Source organism: Oncorhynchus tshawytscha, linkage group LG29, assembly GCF_018296145.1.
Source record: "Oncorhynchus tshawytscha isolate Ot180627B linkage group LG29, Otsh_v2.0, whole genome shotgun sequence".
NCBI lineage: Eukaryota > Metazoa > Chordata > Actinopteri > Salmoniformes > Salmonidae > Oncorhynchus > Oncorhynchus tshawytscha.
Window position 1 is genome coordinate 34127599 of NC_056457.1, and position 25699 is coordinate 34153297.

The following is a 25699-nucleotide window of genomic DNA, read 5'->3' on the forward strand; positions in this document are numbered from 1 at the left end:
TGTTTATTCCCAGGGTCCTTAGCTTAGTGATGAGCTTTGAGGGCACTATGGTGTTGAACGCTGAGCTGTAGTCAATGAATAGCATTCTCACATAGGTGTTCCTTTTGTCCAGGTGGGAAAGGGCAGTGTGGACTGCAATAGAGATCGCATCGTCTGTGGATCTGTTGGGGAGGTATGCAAATTAGAGTTGGTCTAGGGTTTCTGGGAGAATGGTGTTGATGTGAGCCATGCCAAGCCTTTCGAAGCACTTCATGGCTACAGACGTGAGTACTACGGGTTGGTAGTCATTTAGGCAGGTTACCTAATTGTTCTTGGGAACAGGGACTAACTATGTGACTAACAAATACTTATCCTTATCCCTGAACAAGGCAGTTAACCCACTGTTCTCTGGGCGCCGATGACGTGGATGTTGATTATGGCAGCCCCCAGCACCTCCTCTGGTTCAGAGGGGTTGGGTTAAATGCAGAAGACACATTTCAGTTGAATGCAGTCAGTTGTACAACTGACTTGGTATCAAGCTTTCCTGGTCATGAAATCTGTAGATTAGGGCCTAATTAATTTTTCTCAGTTACCCAAATGTCCTAATATGAACTGTAACTCAGTAAAAGCTTTAAAAATGTTCCATGTTGCATTTATATTTTTGTTCAGTATATATATTTCAGTTCACAACCAAATTGCATGTCTTTGACAGCAGGTTGTGTGAACCGTAGCTCCACCATGTGGTTGGCAGTGGTAGAGCAGGGATTTAGTTTGTTTCAACCAATGATTTATATGTGCACACTAGATGACTTACAGTGGGCACTGTTTTGAAGTCGTGGCACCTCCATCTTTGTACTCCCCCACTGTTGTAAAACATATTTGAAGCTGTAGAAATGCATGTCAACTTTATTTTTTATTGTTTTACATCTATTCTATTAGACACCTGAATGTGTAACCTTAAATTATATTATACGAGCTAAATGTAAAAATTAAATATCATTTTTTAGGAAGTTCTAATGTCCCCACAACAACAAATTAACTTTTGATTTAATTTTGGCCATTTAAAACATTTAATTGCATGACTGTAGAATTCCATTAATTTCTATGGAGGACTGCTCCTTCTGGGGAGTTCCAATATGGCCGACCAGTGGCTTCCAAGCCTCTTATTGGCCAATACATAACATTAGCATTCTAGGGTAGCAATATGGCAGACCAGTGGCTTCCAAGCCTCTCATTGGCCAATACATAACATTAGCATTCCAGGGTTTATATACATCATTAGTTTCAGCTCATGAACTTTGACCTCTAGTTAAAGTTTATTCATTGGCGTTTGCGTTCATTCCAAAGATGATAGTTTCTCATAATATAGTTTACATATAAAATTCTAGTTATGTTCTTAAAGAACTGAGGTAGTTAAAGTGATTAATTGATATGATTTACAAAATGAAAACATTCCATTTAACATTTTGGTCATTTAGCATCCATCTTATACCAGGCAGTGCATTCAAAAACGGTAGGTAACAACCACATATCACCGTCAAACATTACACAACGTCACTACAACAGCATATTTCTACCAAAATACCATCTCAGTTCAATAAAATGGGACACATTTCTTTCCGTGTAAATTATTTAATGGCAACGAGTGAGCATGTTAAAGGAAAGACAGATCCCGTCATGGTGAGAGCTCTGATTTGGCACGTTCAGTTAAAGTAAAATAGAGGATAAAATGGAAAAACACAACATTTCCTTAGTCATAACATCAAATTATATTCCCATGAAGATGTTCAAAAGGAGACAAAATACAGTCCCAAATGGCACCCTATTCCCTATATAGTGCACTACTTTAGACCAGAGCCCTATGACACCCTATTCCCTATATAGTGCACTACTTTAGACCAGAGCCCTTAGGTACTCTACTGGACACAGGACAGCATTATAAAGAGAATAGGTTGCCATTTGAAACAGACAGTGACAAACACAAACTACTCGGGTTTGTTGACCAAAAAGTAGGCCTCAATTCCATATTCTCCAACAAAGAAAACACTAATATTAATAACACTAAATATGTCCTCTAATAACCTCTGTGATAGGATCCTCATCACTTATATAAAAAAAACTACAGATTTTGGCTTTGCAGGCTCTCGAATGAAGGCAGCCAATCGCCAATGGCAACCATTTTTTCACTAGGGTGTGCATCCTAAAGTGGCACCCTATTCCCTATGTAGTGCACTACTTTTCACCTGATCCCATAGTGGCTCTTGTGCACTATATAGGGAATAGGGTGCCATTTGGGATGCAAGACCAATAATTATTTTCTCCCTTCACAGTGACCACTGATCCTGCCATTGACTGGCAAAGGAAAGGCCACAGGATGCATTAACAAAACTCAACAGGGGTCAGGCCTTTTTCACAGCACCAAAGCAAAAGGCTTGAAAAGCAACAACAACCAAAAGTCAAAATACACTAGAATGGCTTCCTATCCTCATTCCCGTTCCTTCATTCCCACTGCCAGTGTCCTGAAAGAACGTCTGCGACTCAAATGGGACTCTATTCCCTATGTAGTACCCTAATTTTGACCAAGACCATACATCTCTGGTCAATAGTGGAGCACTATGTAGGGAATAGGGTGTCATTTGAGAAGCACACAAACTGGTAGGTTAAAGCAATACGGTGGAACCAATTAAACCCATCCATTCCAATGAACCAATTAAACCCATCCATTCCAATGAACCAATTAAACCCATCCATTCCAATGAACCAATTAAACCCATCCATTCCAATGAACCAATTAAACCCATCCATTCCAATGAACCAATTAAACCCATCCATTCCAATGAACCAATTAAACCCATCCATTCCAATGAACCAATTAAACCCATCCATTCCAATGAACCAATTAAACCTATCCATTCTAGAAACCTGTCTGTGTTGATGAAAAAAAAGAACCCCCAAAAAAAAAAAAAAAAAAACAGGAAATGAGGTCATTTAAAATAGAAGGTCAGCAGGTGCATTTCTCCTCAGGCGGTTCCAAATAAATGGGACTGAATCAAGAAGACCTTTTGTTAAACAAACAGAACATGTCACAGGATACAGTCTGATAAATAACATAACTGGCTTGGGGGGGTGGGGCGTGTTTACTGAAATACTGAGCTTATATCATTCCTGACATTTTAAATCTGCACATCCTGTACAGTCTATGAATAGGCACTTTTAAATAAGTTCTTTGTTCTTTCATGGTTTTCTTTCGCTGTAATAATGACACAGCAGTGTCACAATGATTCTGGGAATGGTCAGCACTGGAGATTGGCAACAAGCGGATGAAGCCAAGATGCATTCTGGATCTTGTAGTCCTGTTGGAAGGAGTTGTCCTCCTTTAGTAGCTGTTGTAGATGAACAGTCCCAAATTAAACCCCCTCGAGGGAATCTGAGATGATATGACAGGTGTAATCAATATGGGCTTAGTACAACTCGGCTCTCTGATATTCTAGGTGGAAGTTTCACCATATTGCTTGAATCAATAATTTCCTCTTAGATCTCTACAAGGGTCTAGGGATGGATTTGGGATTGGGCCATAGACAGCATACAGAGCAGTGGAATGAGAAGGCTGGATGCTGCCTGAAGGGGATTGGTTGGAGGAACTGAGAAGGGAGTGGGGGGAGGGGGTAGTTTACGAAGACTTCTCTTTCTTTGCTCTCGGCGAATCGGCTCCGTTGGAACTCACTCCGTTCACTCCATTGGCTGCCAAGGACAGAGGATGAAGTCAATGTTCTTGGAGCAAACAACAGATGAAGAAAAGGAAACATAAAGCCAAACTACCCAGCTCTACTTGCAGTATTAACACCAGTTTTAACCCTAACAAACATATTCAAGGGGTGGCAGGTAGCCTAGTGGTTAGAGCTTTGGACTTGTAACCGAAAGGTTGCTAGATTGAATCCCCCGAGCTGACAAGGTAAAAATCTGTCGTTCTACCCCTGAACAAGGCAGTTAACCCACTGTTCCCCGGTAGGCTGTCATTGTAAATAAGAATTTGTTCTGACTTGACTGATTAAATAAAAATTCTAGATGGATCCCGATTAAAAAGCAGACGACTGAAAAGCAGAGAAAGAACAAGACGTGTTAACTTTGACAACATCGTGACTCACCTTTGTCTTTCTTGGACTTGGTCTTGGGAGCTTGGGGCTTCTTGGGTTTCACGGGCTGGACCTGGGCCTGCTCTCTCCACCTCCTCAGCTGGAAGTTGATGAATTTCCACATCATGAAGGCTTGAGTCACACAGATGGTAGCCAGCACAGTGATCCTGTGGACAGAAGACTGTAGTTAGACACGGGGATCCTGGGAAGAGAAGAGACTGTAGTTAGACACAGCGATCCTGGGAAGAGTCGGGAGTAAGACACAGCGATCCTGGGAAGAGACAGTAGTTAGACACAGTGATCCTGAGAAGAGAAGAGTCGGTAGTTAGACACAGCGATCCTGAGAAGAGAAGAGTCGGTAGTTAGACACAGCGATCCGGGGAAGAGAAGAGACTGTAGTTAGACACAGCGATCCTGGGAAGAGAAGAGACTGTAGTTAGACACAGTGATCCTGAGGAGACAGTAGTTAGACACAGCGATCCTGAGAAGAGACAGTAGGTAGACACAGCGATCCTGGGAAGAGAAGAGACAGTAGTTAGACACAGCGATCCTGGGAAGAGAAGAGACAGTAGTTAGACACAGCGATCCTGGGAAGAGAAGAGACAGTAGTTAGACACAGCGATCCTGAGAAGAGACAGTAGTTAGACACAGCGATCCTGGGAAGAGAAGAGACAGTAGTTAGACACAGCGATCCTGGGAAGAGAAGAGACGGTAGTTAGTCACATCGATCCTGGGAAGAGACTGTAGTTAGACACAGCGATCCTGGGAAGAGAAGAGACAGTAGTTAGACACAGCGATCCTGGGAAGAGAAGAGACAGTAGTTAGACACAGCGATCCTGGGAAGAGAAGAGACAGTAGTTAGACACAGCGATCCTGAGAAGAGACAGTAGTTAGACACAGCGATCCTGGGAAGAGAAGAGACAGTAGTTAGACACAGCGATCCTGAGAAGAGACAGTAGTTAGACATAGCGATCCTGAGAAGAGAAGAGACGGTAGTTAGTCACATCGATCCTGAGAAGAGAAGAGACAGTAGTTACACTCATTGATCCTGAGAAGAGAAGAGACAGTAGTTAAACTCATCGATCCTGAGAAGAGAAGACAGTAGTTAGACACAGCGATCCTGGGAAGAGAAGAGACCGTAGTTAGACACAGCGATCCTGGGAAGAGAAGAGACCGTAGTTAGACACAGCGATCCTGAGAAGAGACAGTAGTTAGACACCAAATATTACATTTGAGGTAATAGCCAAACTGGCTCCAGACTGTGAGAACACAGTTACAGTCGAAGTGGCTCATTTCTTTACCAGACTCTGTTCCTAATCCTCTTTTCTCTACCATCTGAAAGGACTTCCTCCCTACTATGCGGCGGCAGGGTAGCCTAGTGGTTAGAGCGTTGGACTAGTAACCGGAAGGTTGCAAGTTCAACCCGTTCTGCCCCTGAACAGGCAGTTAACCCACTGTTCTTAGGTCGTCATTGAAAATAAAAGGTAAAATAAAAAGGTAAAATAAAAAATAAATACAACTAGTAAATTGTCTTTAGTTAAGTTTCACTCCAGCCAAGCCACCCCATTACACGCTCTCTCTCACCGAACTATGAGCACATTGAAGTTCCCGTTAGCCAGGTCCAGTCCCTGTTGATCAGCGTTGGACAGGCCGAAGCCCACAGTCAGGACAGACAGGGACAGGGTGAGCAGCCGTCCAAGGACAAACAGCACTGCCCAGATGGAGAACCTTGTGGAGAGACAGACACGTGTTACATGACCATTCTTTATCAACACTATCATAACAAGACCTGTAGTAGACCGACTGTCTACTAGATAAACACAAGACCTGTAGTAGACCGACTGTCTACTAGATAAACACAAGACCTGTAGTAGACCGACTGTCTAATAGATAAACACAAGACCTGCAGTAGACCGACTGTCTACTAGATAAACACAAGACCTGCAGTAGACCGACTGTCTACTAGATAAACACAAGACCTGTAGACGACTGTCTAATAGATAAACACAAGACCTGTAGACCGACTGTCAAATAGATAAACACAAGACCTGTAGACCGACTGTCAAATAGATAAACACAAGACCTGCAGTAGACCGACTGTCTAATAGATAAACACAAGACCTGCAGTAGACCGACTGTCTAATAGATAAACACAAGACCTGCAGTAGACCGACTGTAGATAAACACAAGACCTAGACTGTCTAATAGATAAACACAAGACCTGAAACTGTCAAATGATAAACACAAGACCAGGTGTAGATAAACACAAGACCTCACGACTGTCAAATGAAATGCTGTCAATACAACAGGTGTAGTAGACCTCACAGTGAAATGCTGAATACAACAGGTGTAGTAGACCTCACAGTGAAATGCTGAATACAACAGGTGTAGTAGACCTCACAGTGAAATGCTGAATACAACAGGTGTAGTAGACCTCACAGTGAAATGCTGAATACAACAGGTGTAGTAGACCTCACAGTGAAATGCTGAATACAACAGGTGTAGTAGACCTCACAGTGAAATGCTGAATACAACAGGTGTAGTAGACCTCACAGTGAAATGCTGAATACAACAGGTGTAGTAGACCTCACAGTGAAATGCTGAATACAACAGGTGTAGTAGACCTTACAGTGAAATGCTGAATACAACAGGTGTAGTAGACCTTACAGTGAAATGCTGAATACAACAGGTGTAGTAGACCTCACAGTGAAATGCTGAATACAACAGGTGTAGTAGACCTCACAGTGAAATGCTGAATACAACAGGTGTAGTAGACCTCACAGTGAAATGCTGAATACAACAGGTGTAGTAGACCTCACAGTGAAATGCTGAATACAACAGGTGTAGTAGACCTCACAGTGAAATGCTGAATACAACAGGTGTCGTAGACCTTACAGTGAAATGCTGAATACAACAGGTGTAGTAGACCTTACAGTGAAATGCTGAATACAACAGGTGTAGTAGACCTCACAGTGAAATGCTGAATACAACAGGTGTAGTAGACCTCACAGTGAAATGCTGAATACAACAGGTGAAATGCTGAATACAACTTACTTACAGGCTCTAACCAATTTGTGTGGGAAAAAAAGGTGTGTGTGTGTGTGTGTGTGTAAGTAAAGAAATAAAACAACAGTAAAAGACATTTGACAATAAGAGTAGCAAGGCTATATACAGACACTGTTTAGTCAGGCTTATTGAGGTAGTATGTACATGTAGGTATTGTTAAAGTGACTATGCATATATGATAAACAGAGAGTAGCAGTAGCGTAAAATGAGGGGTTGGGGGGAGGCACACAATGCAAATAGTCAGGAGTCTTATGGCTTAGGGGGAAAAACTGTTGAGGAGCCTTTTTGTCCTAGACTTGGCACTCCGGTACCGCTTGCTATGCGGTAGTAGAGAGAACAGTCTGTGACTAGGGTGGCTGGGGTCTTTGACAATTTTTAGGGCCTTCCTCTGACACTGCCTGGTATAGAGGTCCTGGATGGCAGGAAGCTTTGCCTCAGTGATGTACTGGGCTATACGCACTACCCTCTGTAGTGACTTGCAGTCGGAGGCCGAGCAGTTGCCATACCAGGCAGTGATGCAACTGGTCAGGATGCTCTCGATGGTGCAGCTGTAGACATTTTGAGGATCTCAGGACCCATGCCAAATCTTTTTAGTTTCCTGAGGTGGAATAGTTTTAGTCGTACCCGCTTCACGACTGTCTTGGTGTGTTTGGACCATGTTAGTTTGTTGGTGATGTGGACACCAAGGAACTTGAAGCTCTCAACCTGCTCCACTACAGCCCCATCGATGAGAATGGGGACGTGTTCTGTCCTCCTTTTCCTGTTGTCCACAATCATCTCTTTAGTCTTGGTTACGTTGAGGGAGAGGTTGTTATTCTGGCACTACCACTGCTGGCGATGGAGTCGTGCCTGGCCTTGCAGTCATGAGTGACAGGGAGTACAGGAGGGGGCTGAGTACGCACCCCTGAGGGGCCCCCGTGTTGAGGATCAGCGTGGCTGATGTGTTGCTACCTATCCTCACCACCTGGGGGTGTGGCCCGTCAGGAAGTCCAGGATCCAGTTGCAGAGGGAGGTGTTTAGTCCCAGGGTCCTTAGCTTAGTGATGAGCTTTGAGGGCACTATGGTGTTGAACGCTGAGCTGTAGTCAATGAATAGCATTCTCACATAGGTGTTCCTTTTGTCCAGGTGGGAAAGGGCAGTGTGGAGTGCTATAGAGATTGCATCATCTGTGGATCTGTGGTGTGGTATGCAAATTGGAGTGGGTCTAGGGTTTCTGGGATAATGGTGTCGTTGTGAGCCATGACCAGCCTTTCAAAGCATTTCATGGCTACGGACTTGAGAGCTACGGGTCTGTCGTCATTTAGGCAGGTTGCCTTAGTGTTCTTTGGTACAGGGACTATGGTGGTCTGCTTGAAACATGTTGGTATTACAGACTCAATCAGGGACATGTTGAAAATGTCAGTGAAGACACCTGCCAGTTGGTCAGCGTATGCTCGGAGTGCACGTCCTGGTAATCCGTCTGGCCCTGCAGCCTTGTGAATGTTGACCTGTTTAAAGGTCTTACTCACGTCGGCTACGGAGAGAGTGATCACACAGTCGTTCGGAACAGATGATGTCTTAATAGATAAACACTATCATAACACAAGACCTGTAGACTGACTAACATCCTGGTCTAAAATGCCAAGTTGGCTTTATAGGGATATTTTGTTGTAGGGCTTTGAAGTGTGCTGTGTAACCTCAACTCACCCAGTCTCTGTGTGTGTGTGTGTTCACCCAGTCTCTGTGTGTGTGTGTGTTCACCCAGTCTCTGTGTGTGTGTGTGTGTGTGTGTGTGTGTGTGTGTGTGTGTGTGTGTGTGTGTGTGTGTTCACCCAGTCTCTGTGTGTGTGTGTGTGTGTGTGTGTGTGTGTGTGTGTGTGTTCACCCAGTCTCTGTGTGTGTGTGTGTGTGTTCACCCAGTCTCTGTGTGTGTGTGTGTGTGTGTGTGTGTGTGTGTGTGTGTGTGTGTGTGTGTGTGTTTGTGTGTGTGTGTGTTCACCCAGTCTGTCTCTTCTCGTTGCTGAAGTAGACCAGGCGGGACACGTGGAAGAGAAGCTCTACGAAGCAGTGCAGCACCAGCAGGACCAGAGCCAGACGATTCAGACTGGAAGACACAAAATGGACGCCGTTAGATCCCTCTGTTACCACAGTAATGACAACTAATTAGACGGTTCGAGCCTCACAGAGAGGTAAGGAAATACTTCTCCTTTCTTTGGCTAGAAAACTGCTATTTTAACCACGAACCCTAGCCTTGCTATGGTGTGTCAATTTCCAACCATCTAATTGTCATATCAAAAAAGAGGAGCCGTGGACAGAGTAGAAATGTAGTCAGCCCCCTGATCCAACCGCCCGGCCGTAGTCAGCCCTCTGATCCAACCGCCCGGCCGTAGTCAGCCCTCTGATCCAACCGCCCGGCTGTAGTCAGCCCTCTGATCCAACCGCCCGGCTGTAGTCAGCCCTCTGATCCAACCGCCCGGCTGTAGTCAGCCTTCTGATCCAACCGCCCGGCTGTAGTCAGCCCTCTGTCCCAACCTCCCGGCTGTAGTCAACCCTCTACAGCAGGGCGGTTGGATCAGTCAGCCCTCTGATCCAACCGCCCTGCTGTAGTCAGTCCTCTGATCCAACCTCCCGGCTGTAGTCAGCCCTCTACAGCAGGGCGGTTGGATCAGTCAGCCCTCTGATCCAACCTCAAGCCTCTGTGTATAAGCGTCTTTCAGAGAGGTAGAGGAAGTGGAGGTGGACTTTCCACTGGACTTTTGTGTACAATTGGACAAAACAATCTTCAAGTGCTGTTGATGTGAACCAGTCTTACTTGAGAATGTATGCTCCTGCGATGTGAACTAAGTACAGAGAGATATACACCAACTGTCGGGGAATATCCTCCTACAAACAAACAGAAAAAGAGACAGGATTTCAGGAAAACAAACTGCCTGGGGACACAGCCGACATTTAACTCTGTAATGACGACAAGTAAAATTGTTGGTCAAAATGTTTCAACTTCTTTTGAAACACAAATAGTACATCAGCAAGGAACTCACTTGTGAGTTAAGTCAATTCAATCCAAATAGTACACACAGTACACGTAGTACACATAGTACACATACAGAGTACACATACACAGAGTACACATAGTACACAGAGTACACGCAGTACACATAGTACTCCAACAGACTAAGTGCTCACCTTCTTGGTCTTCTGGAAGTAGATCTCAGGCAGAGCGTGAAGCCAGTAGCCCATCTGGCTGATAAAATAGAATTTCATCTGGAACCTACAAACAGGACATCTGGCTGATAAAATAGAATTTCATCTGGAACCTACAAACAGGACATCTGGCTGATAAAATAGAATTGAATCTGAAACCTACAAACAGGACATCTGGCTGATAAAATAGAATTTCATCAAATCAAATTTTATTTGTCACATATGGTTAGCAGATGTTAATGCGAGTGTATAAAATGATTGTGCTTCTAGTTCCGACAATGCAGTAATAACCAACAAGTAATCTAACTAACAATTCCAAAACTACTACCTTATACACACAAGTGTGAAGGGTTAAAGAATATGTACATAAAGATATATGAATGAGTGATGGTACAGAACGGCATAGGCAAGATGCAGTAGATGGTATCTGGCTGATAAAATAGAATTTCATCTGGAACCTACAAACAGGACAAACAAAACACCAAGTCCATTCTATCATTACCTTATATTCTTAGTTCATTTAGCAGACACTTCTCGAGAGCGACTTAAAACAAAATAAATCAAGTGAATTCAACTTAAGGTAGGTAAGACAATGTTATACTGTACGTACAAAAAGAAAAAAGCAGCTACAATTTGCTATTAAATAGCACTAGACGGGTTACACACAGAGGTACCTAGGAGTCATGCTGAGTGATATGATTCACTCATTCCATAGAGGGTTTGAAGAGAACGCCCCCAATTCCTATTTAAAAGAAACGCCCCCAATTCCTATTTAAAAGAAACGCCCCCAATTCCTATTTAAAAGAAACGCCCCCAATTCCTATTTAAAAGAAACGCCCCCAATTCCTATTTAAAAGAAACGCCCCCAATTCCTATTTAAAAGAAACGCCCCCAATTCCTATTTAAAAGAAACGCCCCCAATTCCTATTTAAAAGAAACACCCCCAATTCCTATTTTAAAGAAATGCCCCCAATTCCTATTTTAAAGAAATGCCCACAATTCCTATTTTAAAGAAACGCCCACAATTCCTATTTAAAAACAATTGTAAACACCCCAAGCTCCTATTTAAAAAATAAATATATATATATTTTTTTTAATAAAAACAATTTTTAAAAACTCAACTCCGCTTACGATACGGCATATTTTATTTATTTATTTTACCTTTATTTAACCAGGCAAGTCAGTTAAAAACAAATTCTTATTTTCAATGACGGCCTAGGAACAGTGGGTTAACTGCCTGTTCAGGGGCAGAACGACAGTACCTTGTCAGCTCGGGGGTTTGAACTTGCAACCTTCCGGTTACTAGTCCAACGCTCTAACCACTAGGCTACCCTAGCGTAAGGAGAGAGCTTACGGATTGCATCTCAAGCAGTATCATCTCACTGTGATGTTCTCAGATGGGTTTAGAGCTTTCAACATGAAAGAATACTAAATCATTTTGTCGAATTGAAACAGGACCAGTTTCCTCTCGGTCACAGAAGGACAGATATCACGGTGTGTTCTAAAGCTGACGTTGTAACGACTAAAGCGTTTGACATGGCATCTTTGCATTAGTCGGAGGACGCTGGGCTGAAAATTGTCTGTTAGTTATACGAAACGGTCTCAAGGTTGTCATTAAGTACGATCACATGTATTTAGTTAGAAGGTGAAATACTATAGTATGACGTTTATAAAATGTGATTGTAACTATATATCACTCCACTGATTTGTCATATTTGCACGGTGTACTTGAGTTCGTGTCCTCAAAAATGACTACACCTCAGCCAAGTATAACTACGTTGACCAGAAAGGTGAGATTGTAATCTTTGTCAGTATAAGCATTACTAGGTATTGTTTATGGCTCTCGTGATCAATAATTACTTTTGTTGTTGTTGGTATGTCTATATTAGGCAAAAATCTACTTTGACACTTAACTATGGAAATCCTGTGACTAACACAATAACCCTTACTAGCCATCTTATTAACCCTTACTAACCCTAACTAACCCTTACTAACCCTAACTAACCCTTACTAACCCTAACTAACTCTTACTAACCCTTACTAACCCTTACTAGCCATCTTACTAACCATCTTATTAAGCCTTACAAACCCTAACTAACCCTTACTAACCATCTTATTAACCCTAACTAACCATCTTACTAACCCTAACTAACCATCTTACTAACCCTAACTAACCATCTTTACTAACCATCTTACTAACCCTAACTAACCATCTTACTAACCCTAACTAACCATCTTACTAACCCTAACTAACCATCTTACTAACCCTAACTAACCATCTTACTAACCCTAACTAACCAAAGAACATCTCTGAAGCTAGAATAGGCAGAACGGTTTCCATTAACCCTAACTAACCATCTTACTAACCCTAACTAACCCTAACTAACCATCTTACTAACCCTAACTAACCATCTTACTAACCCCAACTAACCCTAACTAACCATCTTACTAACCCTAACTAACCATCTTACTAACCCTAACTAACCATCTTACTAACCCTAACTAACCATCTTACTAACCCTAACTAACCATCTTACTAACCCTAACTAACCATCTTACTAACCCTAACTAACCATCTTACTAACCCTAACTAACCATCTTACTAACCCTAACTAACCATCTTACTAACCCTAACTAACCAAAGAACATCTCTGAAGCTAGAATAAGCAGAACGGTTTCCACGGAGATACTTAAGAGAACTAATGCTCTCTAAGTCCAAACACTCTGTCTGTGTGTTTAAACAAAGCCACCCACTTCTATGCAAATATCCCACCAGCTGACATTAGGGAACTGAGGAGTACTGTGAATGATGAGCGTTGGCCATTACGAGGAAACAACCCACTAAGATGATGTGTAAAACAGTCAGAAACATTTAGTTGTACAGGTTTAACTTAGCTCTTTAAAACAAAAAAGGGACAGTACCCAAGTCTGATGAGTATAATGTTTGGGTTTGGCATAGAAAAAGGGTTCAGGACTTACGGCATCAGGGTATGGGGGTATCCATCCCACAGACTCACTGGGTTGGACAGGAAGTTCTCCTGGAAGAGAAACAACAACAAAAAAGTCTCACACACACACACACCAATCAGATGGTCTTAAAACAAACAGGAACCCAGTAAACAAAACAGCCCAGAATGTAGACCATTTAAAACCAAAGACATATTGCACACCCGGCACACCCGACACACACACACACACACCACACACACACACACACACCCGACACACACACACACCCGACACACACACACACACACACACACACAAACATAGTTTAAAAGCACATACAGACATGAGGATGCTGGTTCCCCACCCGAAGGAGAACAGGTAGAAGGCAGAGAGCTGGCCTGACTCGTTGAACTTGCTGTGCTTGGTCTTAGAGAAGTGCATCTTTCGGTTGATTTTCTGCATAACAAATAGAGAGAGGTTAGAGGTGGTGGTGTATAGACAGAGAGAGGTTAGAGGTGGTGGTGTATAGATAGAGAGAGGTTAGAGGTGGTGGTGTATAGATAGAGAGAGGTTAGAGGTGGTGGTGTATAGATAGAGAGAGGTTAGAGGTGGTGGTGTATAGATAGAGAGAGGTTAGAGGTGGTGGTGTATAGATAGAGAGAGGTTAGAGGTGGTGGTGTATAGATAGAGAGAGGTTAGAGGTGGTGGTGTATAGATAGAGAGAGGTTAGAGGTGGTGGTGTATAGATAGAGAGAGGTTAGAGGTGGTGGTGTATAGATAGAGAGAGTTTAGAGGTGGTGGTGTATAGATAGAGAGAGTTTAGAGGTGGTGGTGTATAGATAGAGAGAGGTTAGAGGTGGTGGTGTATAGACAGAGAGAGGTTAGAGATGGTGGTGTATAGATAGAGAGAGAGGTTAGAGGTGGTGGTGTGTAGATAGAGAGAGGTTAGAGGTGGTGGTGTATAGACAGAGATTAGAGGTGGTGGTGTATAGACAGAGAGAGAGGTGGTGGTGTATAGATAGAGAGAGGTTAGAGGTGGTGGTGTATAGATAGAGAGAGAGGTTAGAGGTGGTGGTGTATAGATAGAGAGAGAGGTTAGAGGTGGTGGTGTATAGATAGAGAGAGAGAGGTGGTGGTGTATAGATAGAGAGAGGTTAGAGGTGGTGGTGTATAGACAGAGAGAGAGGTTAGAGATGGTGGTGTATAGATAGAGAGAGGTTAGAGGTGGTGGTGTGTAGATAGAGAGAGGTTAGAGGTGGTGGTGTATAGACAGAGATTAGAGGTGGTGGTGTATAGACAGAGAGAGAGGTGGTGGTGTATAGATAGAGAGAGGTTAGAGGTGGTGATGTATAGATAGAGAGAGAGGTTAGAGGTGGTGGTGTATAGATAGAGAGAGAGAGAGGTGGTGGTGTATAGATAGAGAGAGGTTAGAGGTGGTGGTGTATAGACAGAGAGAGAGGTTAGAGGTGGCGGTGTATAGATAGAGAGAGAGGTTAGAGGTGGCGGTGTGTAGATAGAGAGAGGTTAGAGGTGGTGGTGTGTAGATAGAGAGAGGTTAGAGGTGGTGGTGTATAGACAGAGATTAGAGGTGGTGGTGTATAGACAGAGAGAGAGGTGGTGGTGTATAGATAGAGAGAGGTTAGAGGTGGTGATGTATAGATAGAGAGAGAGGTTAGAGGTGGTGGTGTATAGATAGAGAGAGAGAGAGGTGGTGGTGTATAGATAGAGAGAGGTTAGAGGTGGTGGTGTATAGACAGAGAGAGGTTAGAGGTGGCGGTGTATAGATAGAGAGAGAGGTTAGAGGTGGCGGTGTGTAGATAGAGAGAGGTTAGAGGTGGTGGTGTATAGACAGAGAGAGAGGTGGTGGTGTATAGATAGAGGTTAGAGGTGGTGGTGTATAGACAGAGAGAGAGGTTAGAGATGGTGGTGTATAGATAGAGAGAGGTTAGAGGTGGTGGTGTGTAGATAGAGAGGTTAGAGGTGGTGGTGTATAGACAGAGAGAGAGGTGGTGGTGTATAGATAGAGGTTAGAGGTGGTGGTGTATAGACAGAGAGAGGTTAGAGATGGTGGTGTATAGATAGAGAGAGAGAGGTTAGAGGTGGTGGTGTGTAGATAGAGAGGTTAGAGGTGGTGGTGTATAGACAGAGAGAGAGGTGGTGGTGTATAGATAGAGAGAGGTTAGAGGTGGTGGTGTATAGATAGAGAGAGAGGTTAGAGGTGGTGGTGTATAGATAGAGAGAGAGAGAGAGAGAGGTGGTGGTGTATAGATAGAGAGGTTAGAGGTGGTGGTGTGTAGATAGAGAGGTTAGAGGTGGTGGTGTATAGACAGAGAGAGAGGTTAGAGGTGGCGGTGTATAGACAGAGAGAGAGGTTAGAGGTGGCGGTGTATAGATAGAGAGAGAGGTTAGAGGTGGCGGTGTATAGACAGAGAGAGAGGTTAGAGGTGGTGGTGTGTAGATAGAGAGAGGTTAGAGTTGGTGGTGTATAGATAGAGAGAGGTTAGAGTTGGTGGTGTATAGATAGAGAGAGGTTAGAGGTGGTGGTGTATAGATAGAGAGAGGTTAGAGGTGGTGGTGTATAGACAGAGAGAGGTTAGAGGTGGTGGTGTATAGACAGAGAGAGGTTAGAGATGGTGGTGTATAGATAGAGAGAGGTTAGAGGTGGTGGTGTGTAGATAGAGAGAGGTTAGAGGTGGTGGTGTATAGACAGAGAGAGAGGTGGTGGTGTATAGATAGAGAGAGGTTAGAGGTGGTGGTGTATAGATAGAGAGAGGTTAGAGGTGGTGGTGTATAGATAGAGAGGTTAGAGGTGGTGGTGTATAGACAGAGAGAGAGGTTAGAGATGGTGGTGTATAGATAGAGAGAGAGGTTAGAGGTGGTGGTGTATAGATAGAGAGAGAGGTTAGAGATGGTGGTGTATAGACAGAGAGAGAGGTGGTGGTGTATAGATAGAGAGAGAGGTTAGAGGTGGTGGTGTATAGATAGAGAGAGAGAGAGAGAGGTGGTGGTGTATAGATAGAGAGGTTAGAGGTGGTGGTGTGTAGACAGAGAGAGAGGTTAGAGGTGGCGGTGTATAGACAGAGAGAGAGGTTAGAGGTGGCGGTGTATAGACAGAGAGAGAGGTTAGAGGTGGCGGTGTATAGATAGAGAGAGAGGTTAGAGGTGGTGGTGTATAGACAGAGAGAGAGGTGGTGGTGGTGTATAGACAGAGAGAGGTTAGAGGTGGTGGTGTATAGATAGAGAGGGTTAGAGGTGTTGGTGTGTAGATAGAGAGAGGTTAGAGGTGGTGGTGTGTAGATAGAGAGAGGTTAGAGGTGGTGGTGTGTAGATAGAGAGAGGTTAGAGGTGGTGGTGTGTAGATAGAGAGAGGTTAGAGGTGGTGGTGTGTAGACAGAGAGAGGTTAGAGGTGGTGGTGTGTAGACAGAGAGAGAGGTTAGAGGTGGTGGTGTATAGACAGAGAGAGAGGTTAGAGGTGGTGGTGTATAGACAGAGAGAGAGGTTAGAGGTGGTGGTGTATAGACAGAGAGAGGTTAGAGGTGGTGGTGTATAGACAGAGAGAGGTTAGAGGTGGTGGTGTATAGATAGAGAGAGGTTAGAGGTGGTGGTGTGTAGATAGAGAGAGAGGTTAGAAGTGGTGGTGTATAGATAGAGAGAGATTAGAGGTGGTGGTGTGTAGATAGAGAGAGAGGTTAGAGGTGGTGGTGTATAGACAGAGAGAGAGGTTAGAGGTGGTGGTGTATAGACAGAGAGAGGTTAGAGGTGGTGGTGTATAGACAGAGAGAGAGGTTAGAGGTGGTGGTGTATAGACAGAGAGAGAGGTTAGAGGTGGTGGTGTATAGACAGAGAGAGGTTAGAGGTGGTGGTGTATAGACAGAGAGAGGTTAGAGGTGGTGGTGTGTAGATAGAGAGAGGTTAGAGGTGGTGGTGTATAGACAGAGAGAGAGGTGGTGGTGGTGTATAGATAGAGAGAGGTTAGAGGTGGTGGTGTGTAGATAGAGAGGTTAGAGGTGGTGGTGTATAGATAGAGAGAGGTTAGAGGTGGTGGTGTGTAGATAGAGAGAGGTTAGAAGTGGTGGTGTATAGATAGAGAGAGGTTAGAGGTGGTGGTGTGTAGATAGAGAGAGGTTAGAGGTGGTGGTGTGTAGATAGAGAGAGAGGTTAGAGGTGGTGGTGTGTAGATAGAGAGAGAGGTTAGAGGTGGTGGTGTGTAGATAGAGAGAGAGGTTAGAAGTGGTGGTGTATAGATAGAGAGAGGTTAGAGGTGGTGGTGTGTAGATAGAGAGAGGTTAGAGGTGGTGGTGTATAGACAGAGAGAGGTGGTGGTGTGTAGATAGAGAGGTTAGAGGTGGTGGTGTGTAGATAGAGGTTAGAGGTGGTGGTGTGTAGATAGAGAGAGGTTAGAGGTGGTGGTGTGTAGACAGAGAGAGGTTAGAGGTGGTGGTGTATAGACAGAGAGAGAGGTTAGAGGTGTTGGTGTGTAGACAGAGAGAGAGGTTAGAGGTGGTGGTGTATAGACAGAGAGAGGTTAGAGGTGGTGGTGTATAGACAGAGAGAGAGGTTAGAGGTTGTGGTGTATAGACAGAGAGAGGTTAGAGGTGGTGGTGTATAGACAGAGAGAGAGGTTAGAGGTGGTGGTGTGTAGATAGAGAGAGGTTAGAGGTGGTGGTGTGTAGATAGAGAGAGGTTAGAGGTGGTGGTGTGTAGATAGAGAGAGGTTAGAGGTGGTGGTGTGTAGATAGAGAGAGGTTAGAGGTGGTGGTGTGTAGATAGAGAGAGGTTAGAGGTGGTGGTGTATAGACAGAGAGAGGTTAGAGGTGGGGTGTGTAGACAGAGAGAGAGGTTAGAGGTGGTGGTGTATAGATAGAGGTTAGAGGTGGTGGTGTGTAGATAGAGAGAGAGGTTAGAGGTGGTGGTGTATAGATAGAGAGAGGTTAGAGGTGGTGGTGTATAGATAGAGGTTAGAGGTGGTGGTGTGTAGATAGAGAGAGGTTAGAGGTGTGTAGATAGAGAGAGGTTAGAGGTGTATAGATAGAGAGAGGTTAGAGGTGGTGGTGTATAGATAGAGGTTAGAGGTGGTGGTGTATAGATAGATAGAGGTTAGAGGTGGTGGTGTGTAGATAGAGAGAGGTTAGAGGTGGTGGTGTATAGATAGAGAGAGAGGTTAGAGGTGGTGGTGTGTAGATAGAGAGAGGTTAGAGGTGGTGGTGTATAGATAGAGAGAGAGGTTAGAGGTGGTGGTGTATAGAGAGAGAGAGGTTAGAGGTGGTGGTGTATAGACAGAGAGAGAGGTAAGAGGTGGTGGTGTATAGATAGAGAGAGGTTAGAGGTGGTGTGTAGATAGAGAGAGGTTAGAGGTGGTGGTGTATAGACAGAGAGAGAGGTTAGAGGTGGCGGTGTATAGACAGAGAGAGAGGTTAGAGGTGGTGGTGTATAGATAGAGAGAAGTTAGAGGTGGCGGTGTGTAGATAGAGGGAGATTAGAGGTGGTGGTGTATAGACAGAGAGAGAGGTTAGAGGTGGTGGTGTATAGATAGAGAGAGAGGTTAGAGGTGGTGGTGTGTAGACAGAGAGAGAGGTGGTGGTGTGTAGATAGAGAGAGGTTAGAGGTGGTGGTGTGTAGATAGAGGTTAGAGGTGGTGGTGTGTAGATAGAGAGAGAGGTTAGAGGTGGTGGTGTATAGACAGAGAGAGGTTAGAGGTGTTGGTGTATAGATAGAGAGGGGTTAGAGGTGTTGGTGTGTAGATAGAGAGGTTAGAGATGGTGGTGTGTAGATAGAGAGAGGTTAGAGTTGGTGGTGTGTAGACAGAGAGAGAGGTTAGAGGTGGTGGTGTATAGACAGAGAGAGGTTAGAGGTGGTGGTGTATAGACAGAGAGAGAGGTTAGAGGTGGTGGTGTGTAGATAGAGAGAGGTTAGAGGTGGTGGTGTATAGATAGAGAGAGGTTAGAGGTGGTGGTGTGTAGATAGAGAGAGGTTAGAGGTGGTGGTGTATAGATAGAGAGAGGTTAGAGGTGGTGGTGTGTAGATAGAGAGAGGTTAGAGGTGGTGGTGTGTAGATAGAGAGAGGTTAGAGGTGGTGGTGTGTAGATAGAGAGAGGTTAGAGGTGGTGGTGTGTAGATAGAGAGAGGTTAGAGGTGGTGGTGTGTAGATAGAGAGAGGTTAGAGGTGGTGGTGTGTAGATAGAGAGAGAGGTTAGAGGTGGTGGTGTGTAGATAGAGAGAGAGAGGTTAGAGGTGGTGTTGTGTAGATAGAGAGAGGTTAGAGGTGGTGGTGTGTAGATAGAGAGAGAGGTTAGAGGTGGTGGTGTGTAGATAGAGAGAGAGGTTAGAAGTGGTGGTGTGTAGACAGAGAGAGAGGTTAGAGGTGGTGGTGTATAGATAGAGGTTAGAGGTGGTGGTGTGTAGATAGAGAGAGAGGTTAGAGGTGGTGGTGTATAGATAGAGAGAGGTTAGAGGTGGTGGTGTATAGATAGAGGTTAGAGGTGGTGGTGTGTAGATAGAGAGAGAGGTTAGAGGTGTGTAGATAGAGAGAGGTTAGAGGTGTATAGATAGAGAGAGGTTAGAGGTGGTGGTGTATAGATAGAGGTTAGAGGTGGTGGTGTATAGATAGATAGAGGTTAGAGGTGGTGGTGTGTAGATAGAGAGAGGTTAGAGGTGGTGGTGTATAGATAGAGAGAGAGGTTAGAGGTGGTGGTGTATAGATAGAGAGAGGTTAGAGGTGGTGGTGTATAGATAGAGAGAGGTTAGAGGTGGTGGTGTATAGACAGAGAGAGAGGTTAGAGGTGGTGGTGTATAGACAGAGAGAGAGGTTAGAGGTGGTGGTGTATAGACAGAGAGAGAGGTTAGAGGTGGTGGTGTGTAGATAGAGAGAGGTTAGAGGTGGTGGTGTGTAGACAGAGAGAGAGGTTAGAGGTGGTGGTGTGTAGATAGAGAGAGAGGTTAGAGGTGGTGTTGTGTAGATAGAGAGAGGTTAGAGGTGGTGGTGTGTAGATAGAGAGAGAGGTTAGAGGTGGTGGTGTGTAGATAGAGAGAGAGGTTAGAGGTGGTGGTGTGTAGATAGAGAGAGGTTAGAGGTGGTGGTGTGTAGACAGAGAGAGAGGTTAGAGGTGGTGGTGTGTAGATAGAGAGAGAGGTTAGAGGTGGTGGTGTGTAGATAGAGAGAGGTTAGAGGTGGTGGTGTGTAGATAGAGAGAGAGGTTAGAGGTGGTGGTGTGTAGATAGAGAGAGAGGTTAGAGGTGGTGGTGTGTAGATAGAGAGAGAGGTTAGAGGTGGTGGTGTATAGATAGAGAGAGAGGTTAGAGGTAATTAATTATTATCCAAATTTATTAGAAGAATAATACAACTGCAAGTACATCAAACTGTCAAGTGTCTGAGTGTGTGTGTGTGTGTTTGTCTGAGTGTGTGTGTGTGTCTGAGTGTCTGTGTGTGTGTCTGTGTGTGTGTGTGTGTGTGTGTGTGTGTGTGTGTGTGTGTGTCTGAGCGTGTGTGTCTGAGTGTGTGTGTGTGTGTCTGAGTGTGTCTGAGTGTGTGTGTCTGAGTGTGCGTCTCTGAGTGTGTGTGTGTCTGAGTGTGTGTGTCTGAGTGTGTGTGTGTCTGTGTGTGTCTGTGTGTGTCTGTGTGTGTCTGTGTGTGTCTGTGTGTCTGGGTGTGTCTGGGTGTGTGTCTGAGTGTGTGTGTGTATGTGTGTGTCTGAGTGTGTATGTGTGTATCTGAGTGTGTGTGTGTCTGAGTGTGTGTGTGTGTGTGTGTGTGTGTGTGTGTCTGAGTGTGTGTGTGTCTGATTGTGTGTGTGTGTGTGTGTCTGAGTGTGTGTGTGTGTGTGTGTGTCTGTGTCTGAGTGTGTGTGTGTCTGAGTGTGTGTGTGTGTGTGTGTCTGAGTGTGTGTGTGTCTGAGTGTGTGTGTGTGTGTGTGTGTGTGTGTGTGTCTGAGTGTGTGTGTGTCTGTGTGTGTGTGTGTGTGTCTGAGTGTGTGTGTGTGTGTCTGAGTGTGTGTGCGTGTGTGTGTCTGAGTGTGTGTGTCTGAGTGTGTGTGTGTCTGAGTGTGTGTGTGTGTGTGTCTGAGTGTGTGTGTGTGTGTGTGTCTGAGTGTGTGTGTGTGTGAGTGAGTGTGTGTGTGTGTGTTTGAGTGTGTGTGTGTGTGTGTGTCTGTCTGAGTGTGTGTGTGTCTGTGTCTGAGTGTGTGTGTGTGTGTGTCTGAGTGTGTCTGTGTCTGAGTGTGTGTGTGTCTGAGTGTGTGTGTGTGTGTGTGTGTCTGAGTGTGTGTGTGTCTGAGTGTGTGTGTGTGTGTGTGTGTGTCTGAGTGTGTGTGTGTCTGAGTGTGTGTGTGTCTGAGTGTGTGTGTGTGTGTGTCTGAGTGTGTGTGTGTGTGTGTCTGAGTGTGTGTGTGTGTGTTTGAGGGTGTGTGTGTGTGTGTGTGTGTGTGTGTGGGTGTCTGTCTGTGTGTGTGTGTGTCTGTGTGTGTGTGTCTGAGTGTGTGTCTGAGTGTGTGTGTGTGTGTGTCTGAGTGTGTGTGTGTGTGTGTGTGTCTGTGTGTGTGTGTGTGTGTGTCTGAGTGTGTGTGTGTGTGTGTGTGTCTGAGTGTGTGTGTGTCTGAGTGTGTGTGTGTGTGTGTCTGTGTGTGAGTGTGTGTGTGTGTGTGTGTCTGAGTGTGTGTGTGTGTGTTTGAGGGGTGTGTGTGTGTGTGTGTGTGTGTCTGAGGTGTCTGTCTGAGTGTGTGTGTGTCTGTGTGTGTGTGTGTCTGAGTGTGTGTCTGAGTGTGTGTGTGTGTGTCTGAGTGTGTGTGTGTGTGTGTGTCTGTGTGTGTGTGTGTGTGTGTCTGAGTGTGTGTGTGTGTGTGTGTGTGTCTGAGTGTGTGTGTGTGTGTGTGTGTCTGAGTGTGTGTGTGTGTGTGTCTGAGTGTGTGTGTGTGTGTGTCTGTCTGTGTGTGTGTGTGTGTGTCTGAGTGTGTGTGTGTGTGTGTCTGAGTGTGTGTGTGTGTGTGTCTGAGTGTGTGTGTGTGTGTGTGTCTGAGTGTGTGTGTGTCTGTGTCTGTGTGTGTGTGTGTGTCTGTGTGTGTGTGTGTGTCTGAGTGTGTGTGTGTGTGTGTCTGAGTGTGTGTGTCTGTGTGTGTCTGAGTGTGTGTGTGTGTGTGTGTCTGAGTGTGTGTGTGTGTGTGTCTGAGTGTGTGTGTGTGTGTGTCTGTCTGAGTGTGTGTGTGTGTGTGTCTGAGTGTGTGTGTGTGTGTGTCTGTGTGTGTGTGTGTGTGTGTGTGTGTGTGTGTCCTTACGTCCAGTACATACTCCTGGATGATAGCGTGGATGATGATGGCCACCAGCATGTAGAAGAAGACCGTAGCCAGATCCTTAAGCCCGTGGTGGAAGTGGTTCACCACGCTCTCCTCTGATAGGCCTTCTGATAGGGAGACACACAAAGCATTTCGCCTTAATAAACCCTTTATTCCCTACTGTCTCTGCTGGACCATCTGATGGGAGTATTTTGCTTGTGAAATGGAGAGATTGGAGACAGGGGGAAAGATAAATCGATAAGAGAGTACATGTCAAACGGTATTGGACAAGATTGAACCGGCCCAATAACCACACCGAGGTCCCACTGTCAGAGCCGGCCCTATAACCACACCGAGGTCCCACTGTCGGAGCCGGCCCTATAACCACACCAAGGTTCCACTGTCGGAGCCGGCCCTATAACCACCAGACCACACCAAGGTCCCACTGTAGGCCCTATAACCACACCGGCACTATCAGAGCCCCAGACCACACCAAGGTCCCACTGTCGGAGCCGGCCCTATAACCACCAGACCACACCAAGGTCCCACTGTAGGAGCCGGCACTATACCCACCAGACCACACCAAGGTCCCACTGTCGGAGCCGGCACTATAGCCACCAGACCACACCAAGGTCCCACTGTCGGAGCCGGCCCTATAACCACACCAAGGTCCCACTGTCGGAGCCGGCCCTATAACCACACCAAGGTCCCACTGTCGGAGCCGGCCCTATAACCACACCAAGGTCCCACTGTCGGAGCCGGCCCTATAACCACACCAAGGTCCCACTGTCGGAGCCGGCCCTATAACCACACCAAGGTCCCACTGTCGGAGCCGGCCCTATAACCACACCAAGGTCCCACTGTCGGAGCCGGCCCTATAACCACACCATGGTCCCACTGTAGGAGCCGGCACTATAACCACCAGACCACACCAAGGTCCCACTGTCGGAGCCGGCCCTATAACCACACCGAGGTTCCACTGTCGGAGCCGGCCCTATAACCACACCAAGGTCCCACTGTCAGAGCCGGCCCTATAACCACAACAAGGTCCCACTGTCGGAGCCGGCCCTATACCACAACAAGGTCCCAGCCCTATAACCACACCAAAGTCCCACTGTCGGAGCCGGCCCTATAACCACACCAAGGTCCCACTGTCAGAGCCGGCCCTATAACCACACCGAGGTCCCACTGTCGGAGCCGGCCCTATAACCACACCAAGGTCCCACTGTCGGAGCCGGCCCTATAACCACACCAAGGTCCCACTGTCGGAGCCGGCCCTATAACCACACCAAGGTCCCACTGTCGGAGCCGGCCCTATAACCACACCGAGGTCCCACTTCAGACAAACATACATGTAGCATTTATTAAGGTTTCAAAGCCTTTACAAAGGCCTTCATGGATGCTTTAAGAAGGGTTGAGAACCACATACCACATGCTATATATCACAAGTGAGGAAAAGGTTTACTGAAGCTGAAAAGGCAACTTGACTAGGAAATACCTGCCTGACCTGCTACTCAAGTAATTTAGCTGAAAACACCAGCCTGTTAATGAATGACAGAGGGCTTATGAGCACCGTAAACTGAATATATGTCCCAAATAGCACCCTATTCCCTATGTAGTGCACTACTTTAGACCAAAGCCCTATGACACCCTATTCCCTATATAGTGCACAACTTTAGACCAGAGCCCTATTCCCTATGTAGTGCACTACTTTAGACCAGAGCCCTATGACACCCTATTCCCTATGTAGTGCACTACTTTAGACCAGAGCCCTATTCCCTATGTAGTGCACTACTTTAGACCAGGGTCCATAGGGCTCTGATATAAAGTAGTGCACCGTGTCAGGAATAGGGTGCCATTTGGGAAGCGGCCTGCCAAGAATATCTGCTCTTCAAATAAAATCCGACATCACGAAACACATTCCATCAGCACCTCGCACATGACTTTAAATAAAGGCAAAGTAGAGTAGGAAGTAGAACTGCTAGGTTTAAGTAGAGCAGGAAGTAGAACTTTTAGGATTAAGTAGAGCAGGAAGTAGAATGGCTAGAATAAATGAGTTCGGAGCTCCACTGTTATAGAATAGGAGGAGTTTGTAGAAGAACATTCATTCAACTTTTCCCCTATATAGCGCACTACCCAATAGGCCCTGGTCAAAAGCAGAGCACCACATATGGAATAGGATGCCATTTGGGACACAACCGAGGCTGTGATGCTGTAGCCTGTAGTAAACCCTAGCCCCAATTCTTCCAGGACAACCTAACAGGAGAACATTATAAATCAAATAGACTAAATGTAGCATCACAGGGGGAAAAAAAAGAGTGTTCTAGAAGAAGTGGAAAGAGTGTTCTAGAAGTGGAAAGAGTGTTCTAGAAGTGGAAAGAGTGTTCTAGAAGTGGAAAGAGTGTTCTAGAAGTGGAAGGCCAATAGAGTAGAGTTCTATTCTGTAAACCCACAGGAGAATCATTCTGATTCTAGAACTACAAGTAGATTCTAGTTATAGGCTGCCTAGTTAAGTTTCTACACTGACAGGATAACAGGCAAAGTAGTTCCAGACACACTGACAAAAAAGTGGGTAAGAAATGAGGATGTCACAAGGAATTGTTTTGCTTTGTCATTCATTCAAAATAAAATGTCATGAAAAAATGTTTATGAAAGCAAAAGAGGAAGTTGATATTATCTCCATATCAGAGCATACAGTTGACCAAGTAAAATTAAATTAAAAATACATTTAAAATATATAAATTGCTAAAAGTTCATATGGGGAACAATATAAAAGTTAAACTCACCATTTGCAGAGATGGTAACGTTGTATTGGACAGTGATGAACAGCACTGCAACCTTTGAGGTGACCTGGATCACAGAGGGGCCAAGGGAGAGGATTGTTTAGACATAAAACACAGGATTAGCCCCGCCTAACCCCCAGTACAGCCCCGCCTAACCCCCACCTGCCTAACCCCCAGTACGGCCCCACCTAACCCCCAGTACAGCCCCGCCTAACCCCCACCTGCCTAACCCCCAGTACGGCCCCGCCAAACCCCCAGTACGGCCCCGCCTAACCCCAGTACAGCCCCGCCTAACCCCCAGTACAGCCCCGCCTAACCCCCAGTACAGCCCCGCCTAACCCCCAGTAC

The 25699-nt window shown here is 45.3% G+C and overlaps 1 protein-coding gene across 2 annotated transcripts in view; it reads right to left on the minus strand.

Annotated features, from left to right (window-relative positions):
* Positions 1–3224: 3224 nt before the first annotated feature.
* The window catches only part of LOC112255292 (translocating chain-associated membrane protein 1-like 1), a 38626-nt gene continuing 16151 nt past the window's right edge, over positions 3225–25699 (minus strand). The window contains exons 2-11 of one of the 2 annotated variants that reach the window (XM_042308575.1): positions 25355–25418; positions 22572–22693; positions 13647–13763; positions 13338–13396; positions 10341–10425; positions 9970–10040; positions 9157–9261; positions 5697–5840; positions 4125–4279; positions 3225–3720 (exon numbers count right to left, since the gene is read on the minus strand). In XM_042308575.1, coding sequence (XP_042164509.1) covers positions 3650–3720; positions 4125–4279; positions 5697–5840; positions 9157–9261; positions 9970–10040; positions 10341–10425; positions 13338–13396; positions 13647–13763; positions 22572–22693; positions 25355–25418 — 993 coding nt within the window. In that variant the 3' untranslated portion in view covers positions 3225–3649. Of the gene's footprint in view, positions 3721–4124; positions 4280–5696; positions 5841–9156; positions 9262–9969; positions 10041–10340; positions 10426–13337; positions 13397–13646; positions 13764–22571; positions 22697–25354; positions 25419–25699 lie in introns of both variants that reach the window. The other variant, XM_042308573.1, reaches the window with a different exon arrangement.